Genomic DNA, 22,989 nt, shown 5'->3' with positions numbered 1-22,989 from the left:
GGACCCCACATGGCGCGTGGGCCCCACACATCTCCAATGGGCTCCACACAGCTTCTAGGATCCTCATATTATTATTATTTTATTATTTTTATTATTATTATTACTATTTTTATTTTTATTATTTTTATTTTTATTTCTTTTATTTTATTTTTTATTTTTATTTTTTTATTATTATTATTATTATTTATTTTAATTTGTCAAATACAAGCATACTTTGTTCCCCCCATCATCACTCATCACATGTTATGTTTCCTCCCTTTATCATTCTTCCCATACTTTGTTTCCCCCGTCATCACTCACCACATGTCATGTTTTCTCCCTTTATCATTCTTCCCATGTTATATTCCCTTCATCATTCTTCATCACATATTTTGTCCACCCATCATCACTCACCACATGTCATGTTTCCTCCCTTTATCATTCTTCCCATACTATATTCCCTTCATCATTCTTCATCTCATACTTTGTTCCCCCCATCATCACTCACTACATGTCATGTTATCTCCTTTTATCATTCTTCCCATGCTAATTTCCCTTCATCATTCTTCCCCTCATACTTGGTTCCCCCCATCATCACTTCCCTATGTCTTCTTTCCCATGCTTGTCCCAAGTTAAGTCTATAAATAGCCCTCTCATTCTAAGCACAAAGGAGAGGGTTCTTGGTAGTGGTAAGGAGAAGATTTCAAATATTGAAGTTTTCTATTATAAGTTTGTGAAGCTAGTTTTTCTGAGTGAGGATCAAGAGGTCGACTGATCTAATTTCCTACCGGTGCTGAGTCACCCCATTTGAAGAAGGCACTCCGTAGTGCCTCAAGTCAGAGCTCAAGAACAACTCTCAGGAAGACGCTGTAGAGCGGCCCTAGTAGACTCACCAACAGGAAAAGAAGACCGGAGCAGAGGAAAACGAAAGAAGATCAAGCGGTCAACGGATCCCATTTCCTACCGGTGCCCGGTCACCCCTGTAGACACCCCATTTTTACCCAGGCCCAATATATGTATTACTATTATTATTATTATTGTTATTTTATTTTTATTATTATTATTATTATTATTTTATTTATTCTTATTATTATTATTATTAATTTTCATTAATCTTATTATTATTATTATTATTTTCTTTATTATTATTATTATTTTTCATTAGTATTATTAATATTACTTTTATTTTTATTTTTTACGTCTATTTTATTATTATTATTATTTATTATTTTCATTATTATTTTTATTATCATTATTATTAGTATTTTTATTACTATTATTATTATTATTATTATTATTATTATTATTATTATTATTATTATTATTATTATTTTTCATTAGTATTATTATTATTACTTTTATTTTTATTTCTATTTATATTGTTTATTATTATTATTATTATTTATTATTTTCATTATTATTGACATTATTTTTAATTATTATTATTATTAGTATTTTTACCTTTATTATTACTATTATTATTATTATTATTTTATTTATTTATCTTTGTTATTACTATTATTATTATTATTTTATTATTATTATTATTATTATTATTATTATTATTATTATTATTATTATTATTATTATTATTATAACCATAATAGTAGTATATATTATTTCCAAAAAAAGAAAAATACCAAAAACCGAAAAAGGAAATGTTTTTAGGGTTTTTTTTTTCAAAAATTATTTTTATAAGAGGGGGGGCGCAGCGCACAGGAGGCACGCAGCCAAATCAAAAAAAAAAAAATTTCTGCTTTTCTTCTTCTTACCCAGGGATTCCCCGGGGGCCTTCCGGGGCTCTCCCTAATCACAAACCTCACCATCCCTCCATCTTCTTCCTCCTTCATTCTCGTTTCTCCCCATCTCTTTCACGCACAAGTAGCCGCAGGGAACCCACACGGCCAGAACCCCACCAGCACAGCAGTCCCCAGCGGGCCTCTCGGCCACTCTCTGCAACACTCCACGGCCGTGAGCAACCACCACACCAACCGACCTCAACCACGCTCCGGCAGAGCCTCAAGACCTCTCGGACAACACCAGCCAAGCACCCGAGCACATCTCCTGCCCTGTTCTCCATCAACACTGCCGTGGACCTCCCACGCACAGCAACACCCGCAGACCACCGGCCAGTCCTCCTCGCCACCGCCGGTCACACCAGCCTCCGGCCACGCACGGCAACCTAGCAGCCGCCGTCGTCACTGTCAGTCCCACCACTCGCCGTTTCCGCCATCACCGTCTCATCGCCCATCCTCCGGCCACTAGCCTCCTCTCTGTCAGCCCACGGTAAGCCTGCTGCGAGTTTCCCTGATCTCTGCACACACTCACGCACACTGTACACACACAGACCACCCTCACTCACAGATATACACAATTGTTTTATGGATTTGTGTTAATATATATATATATATATATATATATATATATATGTATATAGGCAAGTAGGTACACATATATTTTATATTGATTATACTGTTACTATTACCTGTATTTTATTAGTAATATTGTTATATATATGATTTATGTGGATTTATGTGTATTTATTTTGCCTATTATTATTATTATGTTGCATATTTGTTTTATATATATTTTTACATACATATGTGATTGTTATTATTATAACCTTATATATTTATATTTATGTTATTATTGGTTGCATCTTGTAATTGTATATCTAAGTTGCATGTATATATATTTACGTAATATTATTGTTGTATTATGTATTCATGTGATATTAGTGTTTATTATTGTTATAGTCATCATGTTAATATTTAGGTGACCTTATAATATAAACCTTATAATATAACCGTTATATGGTTTTCATAATTGTCTTGTTAAAATAGTATGTTTTAGGTTATCATTATGGTTATCTCAATGTTACGTTCAAGTATATATATTTATGTAATATCATTGTTGTATTGTGTATTCATGTGATATTATTGTTTATTATTGATATAATTATCATGTTAATATTTAGTTGATCTTATTATATAGTTATTTTATGGTTTTCATCATTGTCATATTGATATTGTATATTTTGGGTTATCATTATTATCATATTGATATTGTATATTAGGGCAGTTATATTGTTATAGGGTTTTTGATTATTATTATATATTATTTAGGTTTGATTTGTTGTCTTAATTTCATTAATTGTTTTAAATATATATTATTGTTTATTAACATGTTAATTTTTAGGTCGATTTGTTTCCATAATTTCAGTTATTTCCATATTTATTATTGCATTTTGTACATTTATTTTAGGGTCCAAATTGTTTCCATAGGTATTAAATGTTTCCATATGTGTATATATTGAATATTAACTTTAAGGTTTTAATTATTTCCGGGTTGTTATTATTGTATTTATAGGATGTTAATATCGTATTATATGGTAGTATATTATTGTCATTATTAGTATTATTGTTATTATTATTACATATGATATAGTATCATTATTATTATTATTCTAAGTTTAGTATTATTATGATATGAGTTACATTATTATTATGCGTGTATTATTACTATCTATTAGGATTGGTTCATTATTAGGATAAGTTATTAGGTGCTATAAGCAATTTATTACTATATAGTATATATAGCATGTATGTATCCCTATTATTATTACATGTATTATAGTAATTTAATTTATTAGTTTATTATCTTTTTAATATGTATTAAAACCTCCCATACTAGTATATTCCTATAAACATTTTATATATAATTTCAAAATTTGGGAGTGTATTTTCTTAATTATTATCCCTATGATTTTATTGCGGGGGTATGAGCCTTCGGGCATCACGTACCTTAAGCTCTGAGGGAATATATATATATGTATATATTTATTTATTTATTTATTTATTTTTTTACATGTATTTATAAATTCATAAAAAGGAGTAATTTAAAGAATTATTAGATTAACTTAGGGATAATTTCAAATTAATTAGGTACCGTTCGTAAGAACGGGCGCGTAGGGGGTGCTCGTACTTTCCCCTCGCGTAACCGAACTCCCGGCCCCAAATCTGGTAATGTAGACCGATTCTACCCCTAACGGGGTAATAATCATGTGTTCTAACCGCACTAAAGGTTAGTGGCGACTCCTACACCATATTTTTCCTGAAAATATTTAATTGATTTTTAATTTCGCCGCCCGGGGCACACGCGCTCCCGTGATGTCGCGACAACCCCATCTGAAGAAGGTACTCCATAGTGCCTCGAGTCGAAGCTCAAGAACAACCCTCGGGAAGGCGATGTAGACTAACCCCTACAGATTCACAGACAGGAGAGGAAGACCGGAGGAAAAAAAGACGATAGGTAAAACCAACGAACTTTCTCTTCCTATGTTACATCTTTGCCCCCTTTCCCAAACCAGCCTCTATTGGTTTATTTGATTTTATTTCATTTTTTTATTTTAAATAGCTTCTTTTTAACCCATAAAAACAAAGAAAAGAAATTTCATAAAAGACACAAAAATTCAGAAAATTTTTCAAAGAAAATTCAAAAAAATTTAAGGCTTTGAAACTTATTTACATTTGAAAATTTTTGAAGAAAATCCAAGAAAGTTTCCAACATGTTTGGCAAAGGTTAGATCTGTTTCCTTACATTCAAATTTTCAAAAATACATTCTAAAGTCATATCTTTAAAACTGTGACTTTCATGATTGTGTCTAAAATTCTGTTGTATTCAGAAAAACATTGGAAAACCCCGAAAAATCAATGGTCTCGACCAAGACCTTAAACTGGTTTTCTCCAAACCGGTTAACGTTTGACCGGTTCACCATTCCCGGACTAGTTCACCCCGGTTTTCTCCATTTCGCTTGTATATTATTATTGTATCCATAAAATTCACAAAAATCACGAAATTTCCAAAATCCCAAAAATGTTTTCACATTTTGATTTCAATTAGTCTTATTTGTGTTATTTTGAAAGTTCAGGAAAAATTGTAAAAATCACAAAAATCATTTTCACACTTAGGAAAAATCACAAAAATATCTTTAGGCACAGAAAATCATTTCAATCCCGAACAAATTTAAAAAAAAAAAAAAAAAAAAAACCTCCTGGAATAGTATATTTCCTACTTAGAAAAACCTATAGATTTCAAAACTCCCGGGAGCATATTTTGTATCCTATTTTCGATTTTACTTTCCGATGATTGTAACTAAGGGCATTGACTCTTTGGGATATTGGATTGCCCCGGTTCTGAGGGAATACCTATGAGGTATTTTCATTCTTTTAATTTTTGAAAGGGGTTAGTTTTTAAAGGCTCAGCAAGTTTATTTCAGGGATAATTTTTTTTATTAATCTAGTACCGTTTGTAAGAACGGACGCATAGGGGGTGCTAATACCTTCCCCTTGCGTAACCATACTCTCGAGCCCGACTCTGGTGACGCAGACCGATTCTACCCCTAACGGGGTAGCAATCAAGTATTCTAACCACACTTCAAAAGGTTAGTGGCGACTCCTTCACACATGTTTTCCACAGGAAATCACATTTTCAAAATACACATTCATTTTTCCCAGTTCGCAAGCCGAACCCATTTTTTACGCAGAGATTGGTTCTCTGGGCAGGGTTTGGGACGTCGCGATAGCTTGGCGACTCCGCTGGGGACCATTAAGAGTTGAGCCAGTGATTAATTGAGAATTATCCCGATCTCAAATCTAAATAAGCCTTTTTGATTACTCCCTTTCATTTTTGTACAAATTTGATTGCATATACATGAATAATTGTAAATACCTTGCTTGCTTTGATACGTGAATAAGCATATGTTTGGTTCTGTTTTTTTTGCTAAGCATGTGATTAGCAGTACCTTGGATAAGCATGATGTTTTGTTTCCCTTGCTATTTTATTAAACATGTGTTCTGAATAATGGATGGATGTGGGGTAAGGGGTGTAGGTTGAAATGGTTAAACTCACACACTCTCACAGCTCTATACCCGGGCTTTCCCAGCTAGGATTAGAAAGGAGTGTAATAGTGTCAGTTCCCATGTGGCATGGCCTATAGGGACCCGCGAAGCACTCCGCTCAGTGCGAGGTTTTTTCGGACCTCTATGAAGGAGGATGAAGTTTCAATCTGGGGACCTTTTTCAATAGGGGTTAGAGTTTAACCACACATGATTGTCCATAATCTCTTGCCTAGGGTAGAGCCTCAAAGGACCTTATGTACATAATTACCCCGGGGTCGGGACAGAGGCTTCATCCTTCTCCTTGTGACCTAATATGATTATAACTTGAGATTTAAAACATGTTGCATGATTACTACCATCCTGCATTTCATACTAAGCATTCCCATCTACTTGGCCAAGGTTCCGTTTAAAATCCAACTCATGGAGAGCACAGTAGTCCACCATGAAACCGAACTAGTGGTGCAATTGTACTCCGAAAGTCAGCAAAAGAAGAGGGGTGACAGCACAAGTAAGGAATCGGTGCTTGAGATACCAGACAGGGTTGACATCAACACTCGATCCAATTCCTAAAAGGAGTTGAGAGACATTTGGAAGGGGTGGACGCCTCAGGGACGATTGACATTTTCTCAGACGTATGGACACATCGATTTTCTGTTGCATGTTTCCGTAGACTCCCACATGATTGAAGCATTGGTGGAATTCTAGAATCCGTCGTATTGCTGTTTTACTCTGGATGGGGTAGACCTTGCTCCCACCATAGAGGAATACACTTCACTATTGCATCTGGCCAAACTGCCGACGCCCTACAGAACGTACGCGCCCTCTCGAACATCTGTCATCAAGGATTTGTTCAGGGTCACCGAGGTTAAGGTCCAGAATCTAAAAGACTTGAAGGTCACTTGGGAACACCTAAAAGAGTTGATGAAGAATGAAGGAAAGGAAGAAGTCCAGCTGCATCTACTGGAATTAGCCATCTACGGCTTGCTTATCTTCCCGAAGGAACTGAGAATCATCAATCATGCTACCATTGCCTTTGTAGCACAAGTAAAGGAAGGGGTGAATCCAATCTACGGTATTCTGGCCGAAACGTTCCGATCTCTTAACAAATGCCGGATTAGGAGACATGCTCGTTTGACCTGCTATGTCCCATTGCTTTATGTGCGGATGATGATCCATTTGCCATGCATCCAGGGATTCTTTCGCGCTTCTTTCTCAACAATCAGAATACCTTTAGCAGACCTCGAAGTAGCTCGTTCGGAGGAACACGCTAGCAAGACCGAATGGAAAGACAGACTACAGAATCTAGTTAGCAAGGGGATTGTATGGCAGGCACCGTGGATCGACCAGCCCAAAGTGATATACAAATGTGGAAACCTTCCTTGGGTCCTACTGCTAAGTCCCTAGGGTGGAATATCCTACGCACCGCTTATGTTCTGAAGGCAGGTAGGAGCAATACAGTTCATACCCATGACCCATGGAATGGCAGACACTCGGTTCACATATGAGGATGATGATAGTCAAAGGAAGATCCGGGAATTTTTTGTATCATGGAGGCATGTGTACATAGTCGAAGCAAACGGTCAGAACTTGGGAGTCCAGGAGAGTTATGAGCTATGGAAACGTGATAGGGTGAACCCTCGGTTCCTATGCGAGGGAAAAACTCCGACAGACAAGAAACGGCCGAGAGAAACCATGTGTCCGTCTGAAAGAATGACCTCTAGAGAACAGTTTCCAAAACGAGGTCCGGTAGATCCTCAACCTGAGCTAAGCGAGCGACCGAAGATTCAGAGCTCATCGTCAAAGAAAGCGTCGGCGGTTTTGAAAAAGGAGAAACAAAGACTTCAAAAGGTACTTGATCAAAAGGTTCAACAACTAAGAGAATCAAAAGTAGAAATTAAAGAAAAATCTCAATACATATAGAACCTAGAAAAGTGGTATGACAAACAGAGATACACTTCAGCAAAGTGCTTGAAAAACTGAAGTCTTACGTAAACAAGGCCAACTACTAGGAAGCCCAATACAAAGCACTGAAACATAAGGTAGATAGTGTGGCGCTCACAAAGTCGGAACCAACCTCAGAAGATTCAAGCTGCCTCATGAGGAGCAGACTAGGAAATCAGAATCTGACAGACTAGTTGGAAATTTTCTATATTTCTCACTAAAAATTGTGTGAAATTTGAAATGAAATGATAAGGATTTTTCAAAACCTTGGCTAAAGCACATAGGACTGCATGATTGTACCTTTTTCATACATACTCATAAACATCCATTACATGCATTTGTTCTGAAGGATGCGGGTTTTCATGAACAGGGAGGCGGGTCCGGGACGTCGCGACAAGAGCAATAAAATATAAAAGCATTTGATAGTATATATTTACATTTTCCAAAAAAATGAGCCATAAAGTGTGTCCATGTTTTAGCATTCTTTTTTTTTTTTTTTTTTTTTGGATTATTGTGAGAACTCGAGCCATTGACGAGTCATTCTTCAAACCCCCCCAATACGGCACCAAACTCACGGGTCGACGACCTTTCCCCTGGTTCACCAGGCAGGTTAATCGGATGCGGTCACAACTTCCACGCGCCAGTTAGGCATTCGTCAAATTTATCCCCAAGACACGTGTCAGGATAAATCTCTGGCATAGCCATTATTTTTAGTATAATGTACGTATTTTAAAAGGTTAGATTGTCTCTTAATCAAATTTAATAATATGAATTTTTTTATTTCAAATGCTACACCATAGTATTTTAAACCTACTCAAATCCAACTTGATTAAGTATTTGATCTTATAGAGTTGAGATTATAATATTTTAACAGATAATAACACGTGACATTAAAATTTTGATATCATGCATGATAGGATCGTGAGGTCATCCTTGCATAGTAAGTTTGGTTGAAAATTTGAAATCTCAAATATTGCTCATATCTATTTGTGACCTAAGAGAATAAGAAAGGTAATTTGAGTAAATCTTCACAGAAAAAAAGTAGTGTTTTGATCATCATAGTAGGAATACATTCCCTTTAATCATGCCAATTAACAATATGATATTGTCTTATCAAAATTATTATTTTTTTAAAAAAAAAAAAGATAAGTTTAAATATAATAGGACACATGATAGATGTACAACTTTCATTAGACATCACTAGAGAGACGTGCCTACTTTGGTCACTTTTGACATTAATTTTTGGGGGGGGGGGGGGTGCACGCTTTTATATTCAGCCGTGCGTGCATTTATAGTCAAAAAAAAATTTTGAAAGTTATTCTTTTGATTTGCAGATACCAATTAGTAAAACATTGTTTGAATTGTTAGGTATTTCTTAGGTATCAATATGATAGGAGAATCTCTTTTCTCTGATTGAGGGAGGATTTCTTACTTTTTTTAAAGTCTGAATGTTAAAATATCACAATTCAGTGCTTAAGAATTAGTCAAACATGAAAAGCCTAATATTGAGATTTAGAGTTATGATTTTGTCCCCTTTATTTTTCTTTTATGTATGCGTTGGATTGAATGCTGCGGAGTTTTTTCCGGTTTTAACCTTTTATTTTTTAAATATATTAAAAAATACTTTTTTCAGGAAAATATTTCTCGGAATAACTCTGACGTAATCTCGCTACTCGGAGTAGCGAGATTTAAGCAAATCTCGCTATTTGAAGTAGCGAGATTTGCCACGTGTTATTTCCATAGATAAATCGAGAAATAAATATATATTATTTATTTCCATAAAAAAAAATGATAAATCAGGAAATAAATTATTTTGCGTAATAAATTATTTCCCGATTTATTACGCAGAAGAATTTATTATGCAGAATAATTTTTTTAAAATATATATTTTCATATTAAATATATAGATAAATATATATTTTTTTTTTAACAAATCTCAAAATTTTAAAATATAGATTTTTATATTTTTCACTAAATCTCCAAAGCACTATCTTCTGTTTAAAATTTTAAATTAAAGCGATTCACATATTATTTTGGATACCATAATTTAATTTTTAAAAATTGCTAACAAATGATCCTAGTTTGAATGTCTTATTGATAAGTAGGCGGAATTATATTTAATAAATAATAAATTAACAAAATATAAAGAGAATTATTTAGAGTTTGAAATGGTTTTTATTTACCGTCCCGTGACAAATCTCCAAAACTGTCACCGGTTTTCTCTCCTCTCCAGGAAATCGTCGCCGATTTTTCTCTTTTCTCAGCCAAAAATCTATTTTTTCCAATTTCCTTTATTTATTATATTTTCTGGGTATTTACACCCAATTTTATACCTTTTTTATATGTATATTCAAAATATTTTTTAAAAAAAGCTAAATTTTTATAACTTTTTAAAATTTTAAATATTAGAAAATAAAAAATATCTTCCACAACTAAGCAAGTCTTTAACATTTTTTTTTCTCAACTCTTATAATAAAAATAATTCATCTTTACTTTGAATAATAAATGTATACATAATTATCATATCTTAATCTTCTCTCATTTTTTTTTTATTAATTGAACAAAACAATAAGTGGAAACACCTAAGAAGTAGTCTTAGAAAGAGTATCCCACATAATTAGAATCCACAAATAAATACATTAATTACACAAATCTTTGACTTAAGAATATTTAACCTCAAAAAAGCCAACATACTTTTTTTTTTATTTCTTAAAAAGAATCAACTTTTTACTTTGATTTTTTCTATTCATCGATCATAAAAAATTAGTTAATAATTAAAATAAAAAATTATATTTGGGAATTTGAATTCGAGAGTCAAATTTAAATTTGGGTAAAATTATAAAAAAAAATATTTATTTTTTTGTACAAATACATAAAAATCATATTTATAATTTAAATTTCAAACTCTAAATATATATTATTATTTTTAAATATTTTTTAAAAATAAATAATATTTTTGAACGTTATATTTTCTGTCCCTTTAACAAACTGTTTGTGTATATATATTTTGTGTCAATCTCTAAATAATATTTGTTGTGTCAATATATATATATATATATATATATATATATATATATATATTAATTTTAGGTACAATTAAAATTGGTAATTTAAAATAAAGTTCAAATTTTTAATTTATTATACAATAAATTCTTTTAATATTTTTTTTTTAAAATGATAAATCGGGAAATAAATTATTCTGCGTAATAAATTATTTCCAGATTTATAACGCAGAATAATTTATTTTCTAAATTTTTATTTTTTAAAAAAATATATTAAATAATTTTTTTATAGAAATGACACGTGGCAAATCTCGCTACTTCAAATAGCGAGATTTGCTTAAATCTCGCTACTACAAGTAGCGAGATTACGTCAGGGTTATTCTGAAAAATATTTTCTCAAAAAAAATATTATTTAATATATTTAAAAAATAAAAGGTTAAAACCAAAAAAAACTCGAACGCTGCGGCATGATTAGATCAAATGCATGATTGCTTGAATGAAAAGTGCAATTCTAAAAAACTTAAATTGATTATTACAATAAGCCCCCTCAAGTTCCCTAAAGCCCAGCCTTTAACCATCTGCACTAGTCGACATCTACCACGTGGAGGGTGATGTCATGCTGACATCATCTAGCCATATGTCACCCCTATGGGTTTAAAAAAAAAAAAAATCAACCGACCCTTTGGCTCCCACGCGTTGCCATGGATGGCTGACATGTGGCAACCCCAGGCGATTTCCGTCTCTACATTGCTCCCCTGAATCAGATGAACTCAAGGCAGACTATTAACTCAGTTCAATCCAGTTCAACTTATTTGACATCTTGAACTGCTTCAATTTTTTTTTATTTGACATTAATTAATTTTTATTTTTTATTTCATTTTTAATGCAAAAAATTAAGAAAAATGTTTTAAATAATCAGGAAAAATAGAAAAAACAAATAAAAATTCTTTGAGTTATTTAGAGTTATGATTTTGTCCGACTATTAAAATGTCACAATTCAGTACTTAAGAATTAGTCAAACATGAAAAGCCTAATGTTTGAGATTTAGAGTTGTGATTTTGTCCCCTTTATTTTTTTTTTTTACGTGACAAATCATTGAATGATTTCATTTTCTAAAAATTCTACTAAAATATTTATTACAGTAAAATAAGTGAATTTGATGGGTGTTATTTTTTTTAATACTTAAATAAGATTACTTTGATGGTGGCATAGCATTTATTGTGCGCTAGGCAACATCATTGAAAATTTCACAATCAATTGTGTAAATGGTATGCTTAGGTTAGTTCATTGTATGGAGAGAATGTAAGAAGGTGCAAACAAATATTTTTGAAAATGTGGCTCAGTGGATAGGAATGATCTCAGATAACAAGTACCTTACTTTTCCTAGTTCAAACATTAGGATCTGAGTTCCTTAAATAATAGAATAAGGTAATCTTCATATTAAGTAAATGGAGAGGTGCATTGCATTGCATCTTCTGTATTTGCATGAATAGATGCAAAGTTTCAAGCTTAGGCTGCACATAACTCGCATTTGAATTAAACCTTGATAATTAATTCAAACAACCTGCTTCGGATTCATCTCAGGCCTAAATGATCCTTATTAACCTCGGTCACATACTTGGTCCTCCAACTGTTAGCACGTCAGGAGAATTAGTTTTACGTCTCGACTTTTACGATGTCGCTGACCCAAAGTTACGAACCGTCGGCTCTAATACTACTTGTTAACGTGCAGCGATTTTAATCTTTTAATCAACAAAATAAATCACACAAAGAACATTCACAAAAAAAATGGAGATAAGAAATTTTACGTGGTTCGGCAAAGTTGCCTACGTCCACGAAGCGTGCACCTGGAGAAAAATCTACTATGAAACGATGACAGTACAAGATTTGATCAGTCTCTCCTAGATCCCAGATCCCATGTACACCCCTTCACAACTCGTTGAAGAAAAGTTCTTCCTAGAGAGAAGCCCTCCTTCTAGCTCTCCTTGCACAAAATGACAAGCAATCCCTATATTTTCCCATGGCTTATAAACATATATATGACACCACACAACTATTGGATTTAGAGACGATCCAATAACTGTGATAAAAGTCATAATAAATAAATAATAAACATATATTTTTTTTTTACACCTTCAACTGAAAATTTTCGAAATAATTTTCGGACACCTTATTTGAATCTTTGCGTACCTCAATTTGATCTGAATGAACCGCTCTGATTTTGAGCACTCCCGCGGAAAAGCTTCAGATCCAAAAAATTTCTTTCAATCTGATCTATCAGATCTGCACCCAATCGAAACTGCACTCTAATACCACTTGTTAGCACCGAAGAGCCCATGGGTGAGTTTGATACATATGGGTGAAGACCAACTTGACCCAAAAGTTTAAGCCTATTAGGTCTTAAGCCCAACCATGTATATAAGCATCCATCATCCACTCAAATTTTCCAATGTAGGACAAACTCACAAGTGGAATTCTCAACAATAAGTCTAGTTTCAATTAAGATTCAAAATGAATGAATAGAATTTAATTACTAAATATTAAGTAATAGACAACTTCTATTTTTCATCACTATGCGTAATGAAATTCCATGAAGATTAGGAAACAATTCTAGTCACGACTACACAACAATTCATGGTTACTATTAACTAAATGCATGTTCTAGAAATGCTAGTATCTTCTTTATGCATAAATATCATACTCTCAAATTTCAAATTTATTCATGCAATTCAAATTCTACCTCTTTGATGAAAGAATTTAGGTTAATTTGTGAATCATCATTAAAATTGCTAATGATCAACTACGTTTATGAAAAAGGAATGGAGATAAATCCATTTAGCTTACAAAACTAAAATATACTCTTTCTGGTATGGGGTGTCAAATCCAAATCCAATATTACAACAATTCATTCTATAATACAACAAAGCCTAAACTTTAAACAAGCTTTTCTTAGATGGATCTTGGAGGGAAAACAACCATATACAAGCATCCAACGAATTCAAAAGAGAAAAGTTGTAAACAATGATAGAAACTTAAATGTTTTCGATAATTTTTGAATAAATTCCAAAATTTCTAAGAAACATACAATACATGTATGTGCATGTATAATTTTTTATAAAAATGAGTAAAAGATGAAAACCTTCCAAGCAATTTTATGAGGACTTTATAGTGTGAGTCCTCAATAAGTTGGGGATTATCAAGAATTGTAGCAACCCTTTTTTTTTTTTTTTTTTTTTGGCTAAAAGAGGGTGGCACCTCCATTTATTTATTAATAAACCTTCACTTTTGGTGAAGGAATACCGTGATTACAACTTAAAATCAACCAATCAAATTAGGACAAACAAAATTAAACATAACTAACAAAGGAGATAAAAACATAAAAACAACAAAAAACAAAACGAAATACACCAAACGAAACTCTAGAGATGAAATAACGATGAACGGAAACAAGACCCCACCTATTCATCCGAAGGATACCTTTCAGATAACGTGGTAGAAGGTGTTATTTTTCGTAAATTACATTGTTTCTTATTTCTCCTTCTTTAATAAGAAAATTAGCCGCACTATTGTCTTCCCTATATTGATGCATCACCATGACATTCACCCATATACACAATGTAAACCTGTGAAATCTAAGTAAATATTAATGTGTGTGTGTGTGTGTGTGTGTGTGTGTGTATAAGAGTTGCTAACAAACCCTATATTAAAGAAGTAAAGTAGTACTGAAAGTAGAGTAAAACTCACATTGCTTGGTTGAACGAGAAGGAAGGACATATGTTACATAGCAAGAATAAGAAGAGCAATGTTGAATGTCCTTAAAGAATCCATCAGCTTGAGAGACCCAAAAGAAAAATTACCAAAGAATATACGAGTATAATTCATTGAAATCTATTTATAGACAATAAGAAAGTAGTAGTTGCACCTAAAATATTTAAAAATGCTAAAGTTATTAGGTTTAACACTTTTAGACTTTAGACCTAAATTTTTTTAAAATTGATCAAGGACTTATGTTTTCTTATATCAATTAGCATAATTAATTTTCAACAACATTTTGGCTTTGATGATTAGTTAAGCCTTGACATTTGTTTCTCAATGTTTATGTCAAACTTTTGCTTGTAACTCGTGAAGCATACATAAAGCATATATAAATAAATGATTTATAGTCAGCTATTCTTAGTTTCTCAATTAGAAGAAAATGATTCTTATGATAATTGTAGTGTAGCATGCTACACTTATCCAATATTTGATACGCTGTAACGAAATGAATTGAGAATATAATGAAATTATAAAAAATATATCATGAATTTATAAAATTATAAAAAGATCAATTTCATTATATTCCATTTCATTTTTGCATACCAAACAAAACATCAAAGAGTAGAGAAATTTACTAATTATTATATGAAACACTCATGGGATTCAAAATACCATTGCAAAGAGAAAAAAAATTATAGGATTTTAGAATTTTATTTATCAAAGATGGTTTCAATTTTGATTAGAGTAATAAAATATAAAAGCATTTGATAGTATAAATTTACATTTTCCAAACAATGAGCAATAAAGCGTGTCCATCTTTTAGCATTCTTTTTTTTTTTTTTTTTTGGATTATCGTGAGAAATCCAGTCATCGACGAGCCACTCTTCGGACCCCCTGATGTGGCACCAAACTCACGGGTCGACAGCCTTCCCCCTTGATCCATCGGCTGGGTTAATCGGATGCAGTCACAGCTTCCACACGCCAGTTAGGCATTCGTCAAATCTATCCCCGGGACATATGTCAGGATCAATCTCTAGCATAGCCATTATTTTTAGTGTAATGTATGTATTTTAAAAGGTCAAATTTTCTCTTAATCAAAATTAATAATATGAATTTATTTTTTTCAAATGCTACACCATAGTATTTTAAACCTACTCAAATCCAACTTGACTAGGATTTATTTTATTTTATTTTTTTGGAAAGAGCGAGAAGCCACCCACATAACGACCCAGTCCCAAGTTTATTAATTACTCTCACTTATGGCGAAAGAATACAGCGAAAACAAAAGGACATTTGGGGCTTACATAATAACCAATAAAACACATCATGCATCAAACCAAACAAAAGAAGAAAACAAACATATACCAATACCAAAAGGAAACCAACTAAACATACCTTATATAAGTCGTACTCATCTTATCCAATATATACAAACCTTTGATAACAGTAGAAATTGACTACTATTTGTAAACAAATTATTCCTCCCCATGGTACCTTGTCGAGTCAAAGCATATGCCACTTTATTCCCTTCTTTATACAAATGATTTATAGAAAAATCTACTCCCTCTAATAAACCAATAAGTTGCTTCCAAAAATCTCACAAATACCATAAAGAGCATTTACTGGATCTTATCCAATTTACTACAATAGGGGTGAGCAAACGGTCGGTTCGGCCAAATTCGGCTAATTAACCGAATTAACCGAAAAATTCGATTAAACAAAAGTGGTAACCGAACCGACCGAATTGGCCGTCCAAACCGAACCTTAACCGACCGAACTACCCGAACGGGTAATTCGGTTAACCGATGTTAACCGATTTTAACCGATTTTATTTAAAATTGATAATTATACAAAAAAATAAAAAAACCAAATCCAGCTTAATTAAATACCTTATTTATTAATTTTATTAATAAAAATGATATTTTACCATAGAACAAAGAACCCAAAATAAGAAAAACAACAATAAAATAATAATAATAATAATAATAATAATGACGAGTATAATTTGGGAGAAAATAGTGATTAAGGATTTAATATTTCAAAAGAAATGGTCCATGATCGCAAAAATTTGCAGAAAATGATTTATATATATATATATATATATATATATATATATATATATATATATATATATATATATATATATATATATATATTTCAAGAGGCTAACAGTTGCAAATGAAGCCTTAGAAATTTCTTTCAAGAAGCTGGCAATTTTTTGGTTGGATTATATAGAGTTCAAAAGATACTCTAAAAACTATATCTACCAATTAATTGAAGAGAGAAAAGGGTATAGAATATAATGTCACTTTTTGGAGGATGATCTAATTCCTGGTCTGTAAAACTTGCATGTTAGCAGAGCTTTATTGTGGACTACTCCTAGGATTGTCCATTTGACTAGATCAAGACAATCTTATTCTTATGCACTTTTCTTTTGATAAAAATTATTAACTGTTTGACTAGTGGGGTATGATGCCAAATCTCACGCTCCCAGTGGAAGCCCTGGCACATAACCTGTTCACTCCTTCAAGACATCTCTGGCACTTACTACTACTACTACTTCTACTGCTACTATTATTATTGATACTGACTTTTATCATCTACCCATGTATTGAAACTTGGATTATTCACCATTTGTGCAAATTCCTCTTTGTACCATAATTGTTGTTTGGCTTACTGGTAAAATCTCTTCTTTTGCAGCTCCTGCATCTCTACCTTTTTAAATGACCAAAGGTGATAACCAGGTATGGCCAGATGAAGCTTCAAAGGACCTGGGAAAGTAAAAATACGCTCTTCACGGAACTAGTAAAATAGTGATATGAATAATGGAAACAAATAATCTGTATTTTGCACAAGTTTAAACTAAAGGCAAATTAAGCGAGACAATCCCAAAATTCAATAGAAGAAAAAAAAAAAAAGTGGGGTGGAGTGAATTGGGGGTAGCCGGATAGGGTTACCCACCGTCATCTGAATTAAGAAAGTCTTAATTTTGAAGAAAAAAAAATCTATAATGACACCATCAGTGGCTCACAACTAGTCAACTAGGTGTCTTATCCCTGTTTAGATAAAATATAATCAATGTAAAAATAGAAGTATAGAACCCTGTTTACATAAAATCTAATAAATGTAAAAATAAAATCATCTGCATACCAAAACAATCTAGAAAATCTTCATAAAAAAATATAATCACAGACCAAACATGAAATTTAAAGGTCTGCAGTATCTACTTGGATTTGAGTTCAAGAGTACAAAGTTAGTAATATTATATTACAGACCAATGTAAATAGTTGTGCAAAATAAAAATAAAAAACAAACATAAAATATAAATTGTTTCTAAAAAATTAAAATAAAAAACTAGGACTTCAATGCTTCATACATCAGCTGACAAGTGACAGCTACAATTTCATGGCTTCTTGTATTAGAAACTCCCACTTTTCAGCTTCTTACATTGTAAAATACAAAGCACAATTTCTCTACTTATTTCACCTGTAAGTCTGCAACAAACCAAAATAATGATAATTGATAGCATGTAATTTATATGACAAAACACTAAAGCATAATCTCAATATGAAAGTATGAAACCAACCCTTTGTCTTTCTTTGTTTGTCTTATTCACCAATTGTGGACTCCAATGCAACCTTTGACAACTCTAAAAATTGTATAGAAGCACTTGTAAGTTGTAATAATTAATCATTCAATGAACAACTGAAAATTTTTGACAATATATAAATATAATATTACCTTTTTCTAGATTTTCAAGGTCATCTATGTCTTCTTCAACCTTAATTGGAGTATGTGAACCCCGAATCCAATCTTGTGTACAGATAAGAGCTTGAACAATTTTAGGAGTCAAAGAACTCCTAAAGGCATCGAGAACACGCCCCCCTGTGCTAAAAGCAGACTCTGAAGCAACTGTAGAGATGGGAACTGCTAAAACATCACGAACCATATGTGAAAGGACGGGAAACCTTTGACTATTTAACCTCCACCACTCCAAAATATCAAAACCCTCCACGTCCTCTTCACAATCCTCCCCCAAATACCTATCCAACTCTGATTTATTATCTCCACCTCCAATTTGAGTCTTGTACTTTTGATACAAAACTTTGAACTTTCGTTCTACTGCTTCACCTTGACCAGTGGAGGCTGTGGAGCAAGTCGAGCTTGAAGTTTCACTTCTGTTTGATTCTTCATTTTTAGATTGTGACAACTTTTTATACTCAGCAAACAATTCCATTGTTGTATCCTGTACCTTTTTCCCCACTAATAAACCTTTGTCGCCTTCATACATAGTAGAAAGAGCATATTGCACAAATCCCAACTTACGTCTAGGGTCAAGAACAGATGCAACAAAAATCAACATATTCATTTTGTCAATGTTTCCCCAGTACTTGTTGTATTTATCCTTCATTTTCATGCTCATTAAACTCAACTCTAGGTCATCACTATTTTCCCACTCTTTTAGAAGACAATCAATCCCACTAATTTCATCAAAAAAGGTATTACTTGTAACATACGAAGAACCTGAAACTCGTATAGTGAGTTCATAGAAGTGTTCCAAAAACATTACAAATTTTCTAACTTGTTCCCAATCAAAACTACTTGGTATGCCATTCCTAGTCTCAAGCCCAATTCTAAATGAAGGATCTTCATCCCTAAACCTTTCAAAAGCCATTTCATATCTTTGAGCCGCGTCTAGCATCAAATAAGTAGAATTCCATCGAGTGCTAACATCTAGGCATAACATCTTTTTGCATTCTACTTTTTCTACTTCTGCGCAACGCTTGAAATTTTTCAACCTAGCAGGTGAATGCCTAACATATCTGACTGGGTCTCTAACACGAGCAATTGAATCCCCCATTTCTTTCAAACCATCTTGTACAACTAGGTTAATTATATGTGCAATGCACCTCATGTGCAAGAATTTGCCTCCACAAATGTCTTTTCTCCAATTTGAAACTTTTCTTTTTATGTAGGCAATTGCAACGTCATTTGAACTTGCATTATCTACAGTCATTGTAAACACATTATCAACTCCCCAGTCAAGCAAACACCTCTCAATGGCCATACCTATCTCTTCACCTTTATGACTATAAATTGGACAAAAGTTAAGGATCTTTTTGTTCAATTTCCAATCATTATCTACAAAGTGTGCAGTCAAACACATATAATTGACCTTTTGCAAAGAAGTCCATGTATCAGTTGTGAAACTAACCCTTTGAGAGGAGGTTTTCAAAAACTTTTTCAACTTTAACCTCTCTTCCATGTAAAGGTCATAACAATCCCTAGAAATTGTCCATCTTGATGGAATTCGAAAACGAGGGCATGCAACTTTCATAAGATGTTTGAATCCCATATTCTCTACAAATTTAAAAGGCAATTCATCAACAGTAAGCATGTAAGATAATGCCTTTCGAATTGCCTCTTGGTCAAATTTCCAATTTGTAAGAGTTGCCTCTGAGCCCTCTGCATTTTTTAAGGCTGGTTGATAATTTAATTGTGTCTGTTTTGTTTCTTCAACATGTGGATTTTGTGCACATCTAACCATATGATATCTAAGTGTGCCCGTACCATTCTTTTTAGGATCAGCACAGTAATCAATATGACAATAATGACACTTACCCTTAATTTCACCAGACTCCGTCACAAATTTAGTGAAGTGATCCCACACTTCAGATCTTGGTCTTATTCTCTTCCTAACTTTTTCATTTGATTGAGTAGGAGGATTAGTAGCACTCTCACTTGTCATACTGGGATTTGAAGGCTGATGTTGGGAATTAGCTTGCGTCATTATCGCATCTTCCAAGTTTGGCACCTCCACCTCTATAGGCAAGTCATTGCTCATTTTCCCTTTAATATCTGAAAAAAAAAAAAAAAGAATGGTAAAGTCCATCATAGAAAAGTACTAATCCAATTTTTTTTTAAAAATACTCTAATCAGTAATCACAACATAAAGCTTTCTTACCTTAAAAACTTTTACATATTACAATATGCTTACCTATTGCATTCATATTCATAACTTAGCAAGTGGCAATTATATGCAAAAAACTCAAAAAATGTGGTTCTGGGTTTCAATTATTAAAAATGCATGCAATGAGCACGCGTTGATCATCCCACTGAAATTTAATCGATGCATTTGTTGTGAATAACATTTTAATGAATTTGCATCATTTATTTCTGGCTAAAAGATAATAAAATTACAATACAACGTCTTTCCACAAAATAAAATGGAAGCAGACACTTGATAATGTTTCAATGAAATATGTTCTCATTGAACTTTTAAGATTTAAAATTTTTAAGCACTAAATAATGCATTCCAATAAAACAAACCAATAACTAGGATAAATTTTTTTCAGATTTTACCTAATTTTCACGGCTCTAAGGTGGTGTTTGGGAGCATCCATTAAATATTTTGAAGCTGAATGCCTGAATTCATTAATAAACACAAAACCAAATTTCTTGAATAATCTGAAGGTCCTAACTATTTACACTAAAACTGAAATACTCATCCTAAATGCAAAATCAACTTCAAAGACAAATCACATTTTCCATTCTAAACCTTCTAATAATTTCTACTGGAAATTAAAAATGAAGCAGCAAATATGTTGATAAATACAAACCCAAAAAATGCACATAAATATAATAATAAAAGTGGAAGAAGAAGAAGAAGAGGAGGAGCCGAGGAGGAGGAGGTCCAGGAGGAGGAGGAGGAGAGGAAGAGTTACTGACTTACTGCCACTGGGGTTCGGCTTTGCACTGCGAGGTGGCGGGCCGGTGGGCGGTGGCTGCGGCTTTGCACGACGAGACGCTGTCACGCTGAGGAGTGACTTTGAGGACCGAGACGGGAGGCTTCAAACGTGGAGAGGCAGCTATGCAGGAGAGGAGAGCTACGGCCTACGGGGCAGATCAGCACTCGGCAGAGTCGGGCAGACCACAGAGAAACTGAGGAACAGAGCTTCGCGATGATAAACCCTAACTCAGTAACTCTATCTCTCTAAGTCTCTAATCCCCAAATCCCCGATTCCCCACTGTGAGTGTGAGTCTGTGTGTGTATCTGTGGAGTGTGATGGATCACGGAGTGAAATGAGCGAACTCAGCGAAGGCCGCCAGGCCGTAGGCCTGTAAGGCACCGCACGACCCGCACGGCGCACGAAGCCTTTTCCCACCAGGCCCAGGCCCCAAACCCCAAGCGGGCCAAGCCCGAGTCGCCTGCCCACCCCGCCGGCTCGCCCCACCTTATTATTAATATATAATAAAGTATATTAAAATTTCGGTTAATCGGTTAACCGATGTTTTTTAAACCGTTAACCGAACCGAACCCGATTAACCGAGATTTCATACAATTTTAACCGAACCGACCGAACTGACTTTTTGACCCGAACCGAACCAGTTAATTTCGGCCGGTTAATTCGGTTTTAACCGAATTATGCTCACCCCTATACTACAATATTCGAATCATATTCAATGTCAATACTGGTATGGCCCAATTGTTTGTAAAGTTTTATTCATTCCATCACTGCATAGTAAGTTAGTTGTTTGGTTGAAAATTTGAAATCCCAAATATTGTTCATATCTATTTGTGACCTAAAAGAATAAGAAAGGTAATTTGAGTAAATCTTCACAAGAAAAGAGTAGTGTTTTGATCATCATAGTAGGAATAAATTCCCTTTAATCATGTCAATTAACAATATGATCATGTCTTATGAAAATTATTTTTTTTTTTTTTTAAATAAGGTTAAATATAATATGACACATGATAGATGTACAACTTTCATTAGACATCACTGACGAGACATGCGTACTTTGATGGTTAAAGATAAGCTTTCTTTATTGAATATATCCACTTTTGACATTAATGGGAATGCATGCTTTTATAGTCAGAAAAAAAAAAAAAAATGAAAGTTATTGTTTTGATTTGGAGATACCAATTAGTAAAACATTGTTTGAATTGTTAAGTATTTCTTAGGTACCAATATGATAGGTCAATCTCTTTTCTTTGATTGAGGGAGGATTTCTTACTTTTTTCACAAAAAAAAAAAAAGATTAAAATCCGAATGTCAAATTGTCACAATTCTTACTTAAATTGATTTTTGCAATAACCCCCCCCCCCCCCCCCCCCCCCAAGTCCCCTAAAGATAACCTAAAATCTAGCCTAAGGCCCACCTAACCAAAAAAGCGATTTGCCTTTAACCACTTGCACTTGTCGCCATCTACCACATGGAGGGTGATGTCATGCACTGCATGTCACTCCTCTCGGTTTAAAAAATAGGCATTTTACCATCTCTACTTCTCTCCCCTGAATCGGATCAATTCAAGGCTGATTGTTAATCCAGTTCAACTTATTTGACTTCTTGAATGGCTCCGATTTTTTTATTTGACGTTAATTAATTTTTTATTTTTTAATTCATTTT

The 22,989-nt window shown here is 33.3% G+C and overlaps 1 protein-coding gene across 1 annotated transcript; it reads right to left on the bottom strand.

Moving 5' to 3' along the window:
* Positions 1–18,164: 18,164 nt before the first annotated feature.
* On the bottom strand, positions 18,165–18,914 carry LOC131160177 (zinc finger BED domain-containing protein RICESLEEPER 2-like). The gene is made up of 2 exons (XM_058115564.1): positions 18,320–18,914; positions 18,165–18,227 (listed from the first exon to the last, which is right to left on the bottom strand). Exons 1-2 carry the CDS (start codon positions 18,867–18,869, stop codon positions 18,187–18,189), a joined length of 591 nt encoding a protein of 196 aa, XP_057971547.1. The 5' UTR covers positions 18,870–18,914; the 3' UTR covers positions 18,165–18,186.
* Positions 18,915–22,989: the final 4,075 nt, after the last annotated feature.

The sequence above is a fragment of the Malania oleifera genome, chromosome 7 (assembly GCF_029873635.1).
Source record: "Malania oleifera isolate guangnan ecotype guangnan chromosome 7, ASM2987363v1, whole genome shotgun sequence".
NCBI classification, from domain to species: Eukaryota; Viridiplantae; Streptophyta; class Magnoliopsida; order Santalales; family Ximeniaceae; genus Malania; species Malania oleifera.
The sequence above is the reverse complement of the archived record's forward strand: the minus strand, read 5'-3'. Positions and strand labels throughout refer to the sequence as shown.

Bases quoted from the DNA above. Each gene is read 5' to 3' on its own strand.
- LOC131160177 (XM_058115564.1), bottom strand. From the start codon at position 18,869: ATGTATGAAGGCGACAAAGGTTTATTAGTGGGGAAAAAGGTACAGGAT. The intron at 18,228-18,319 runs GTAATATTATAT...TACAATTTTTAG, and splicing joins CCTTGAAAATCTAGAAAAAG to AGTTGTCAAAGGTTGCATTG.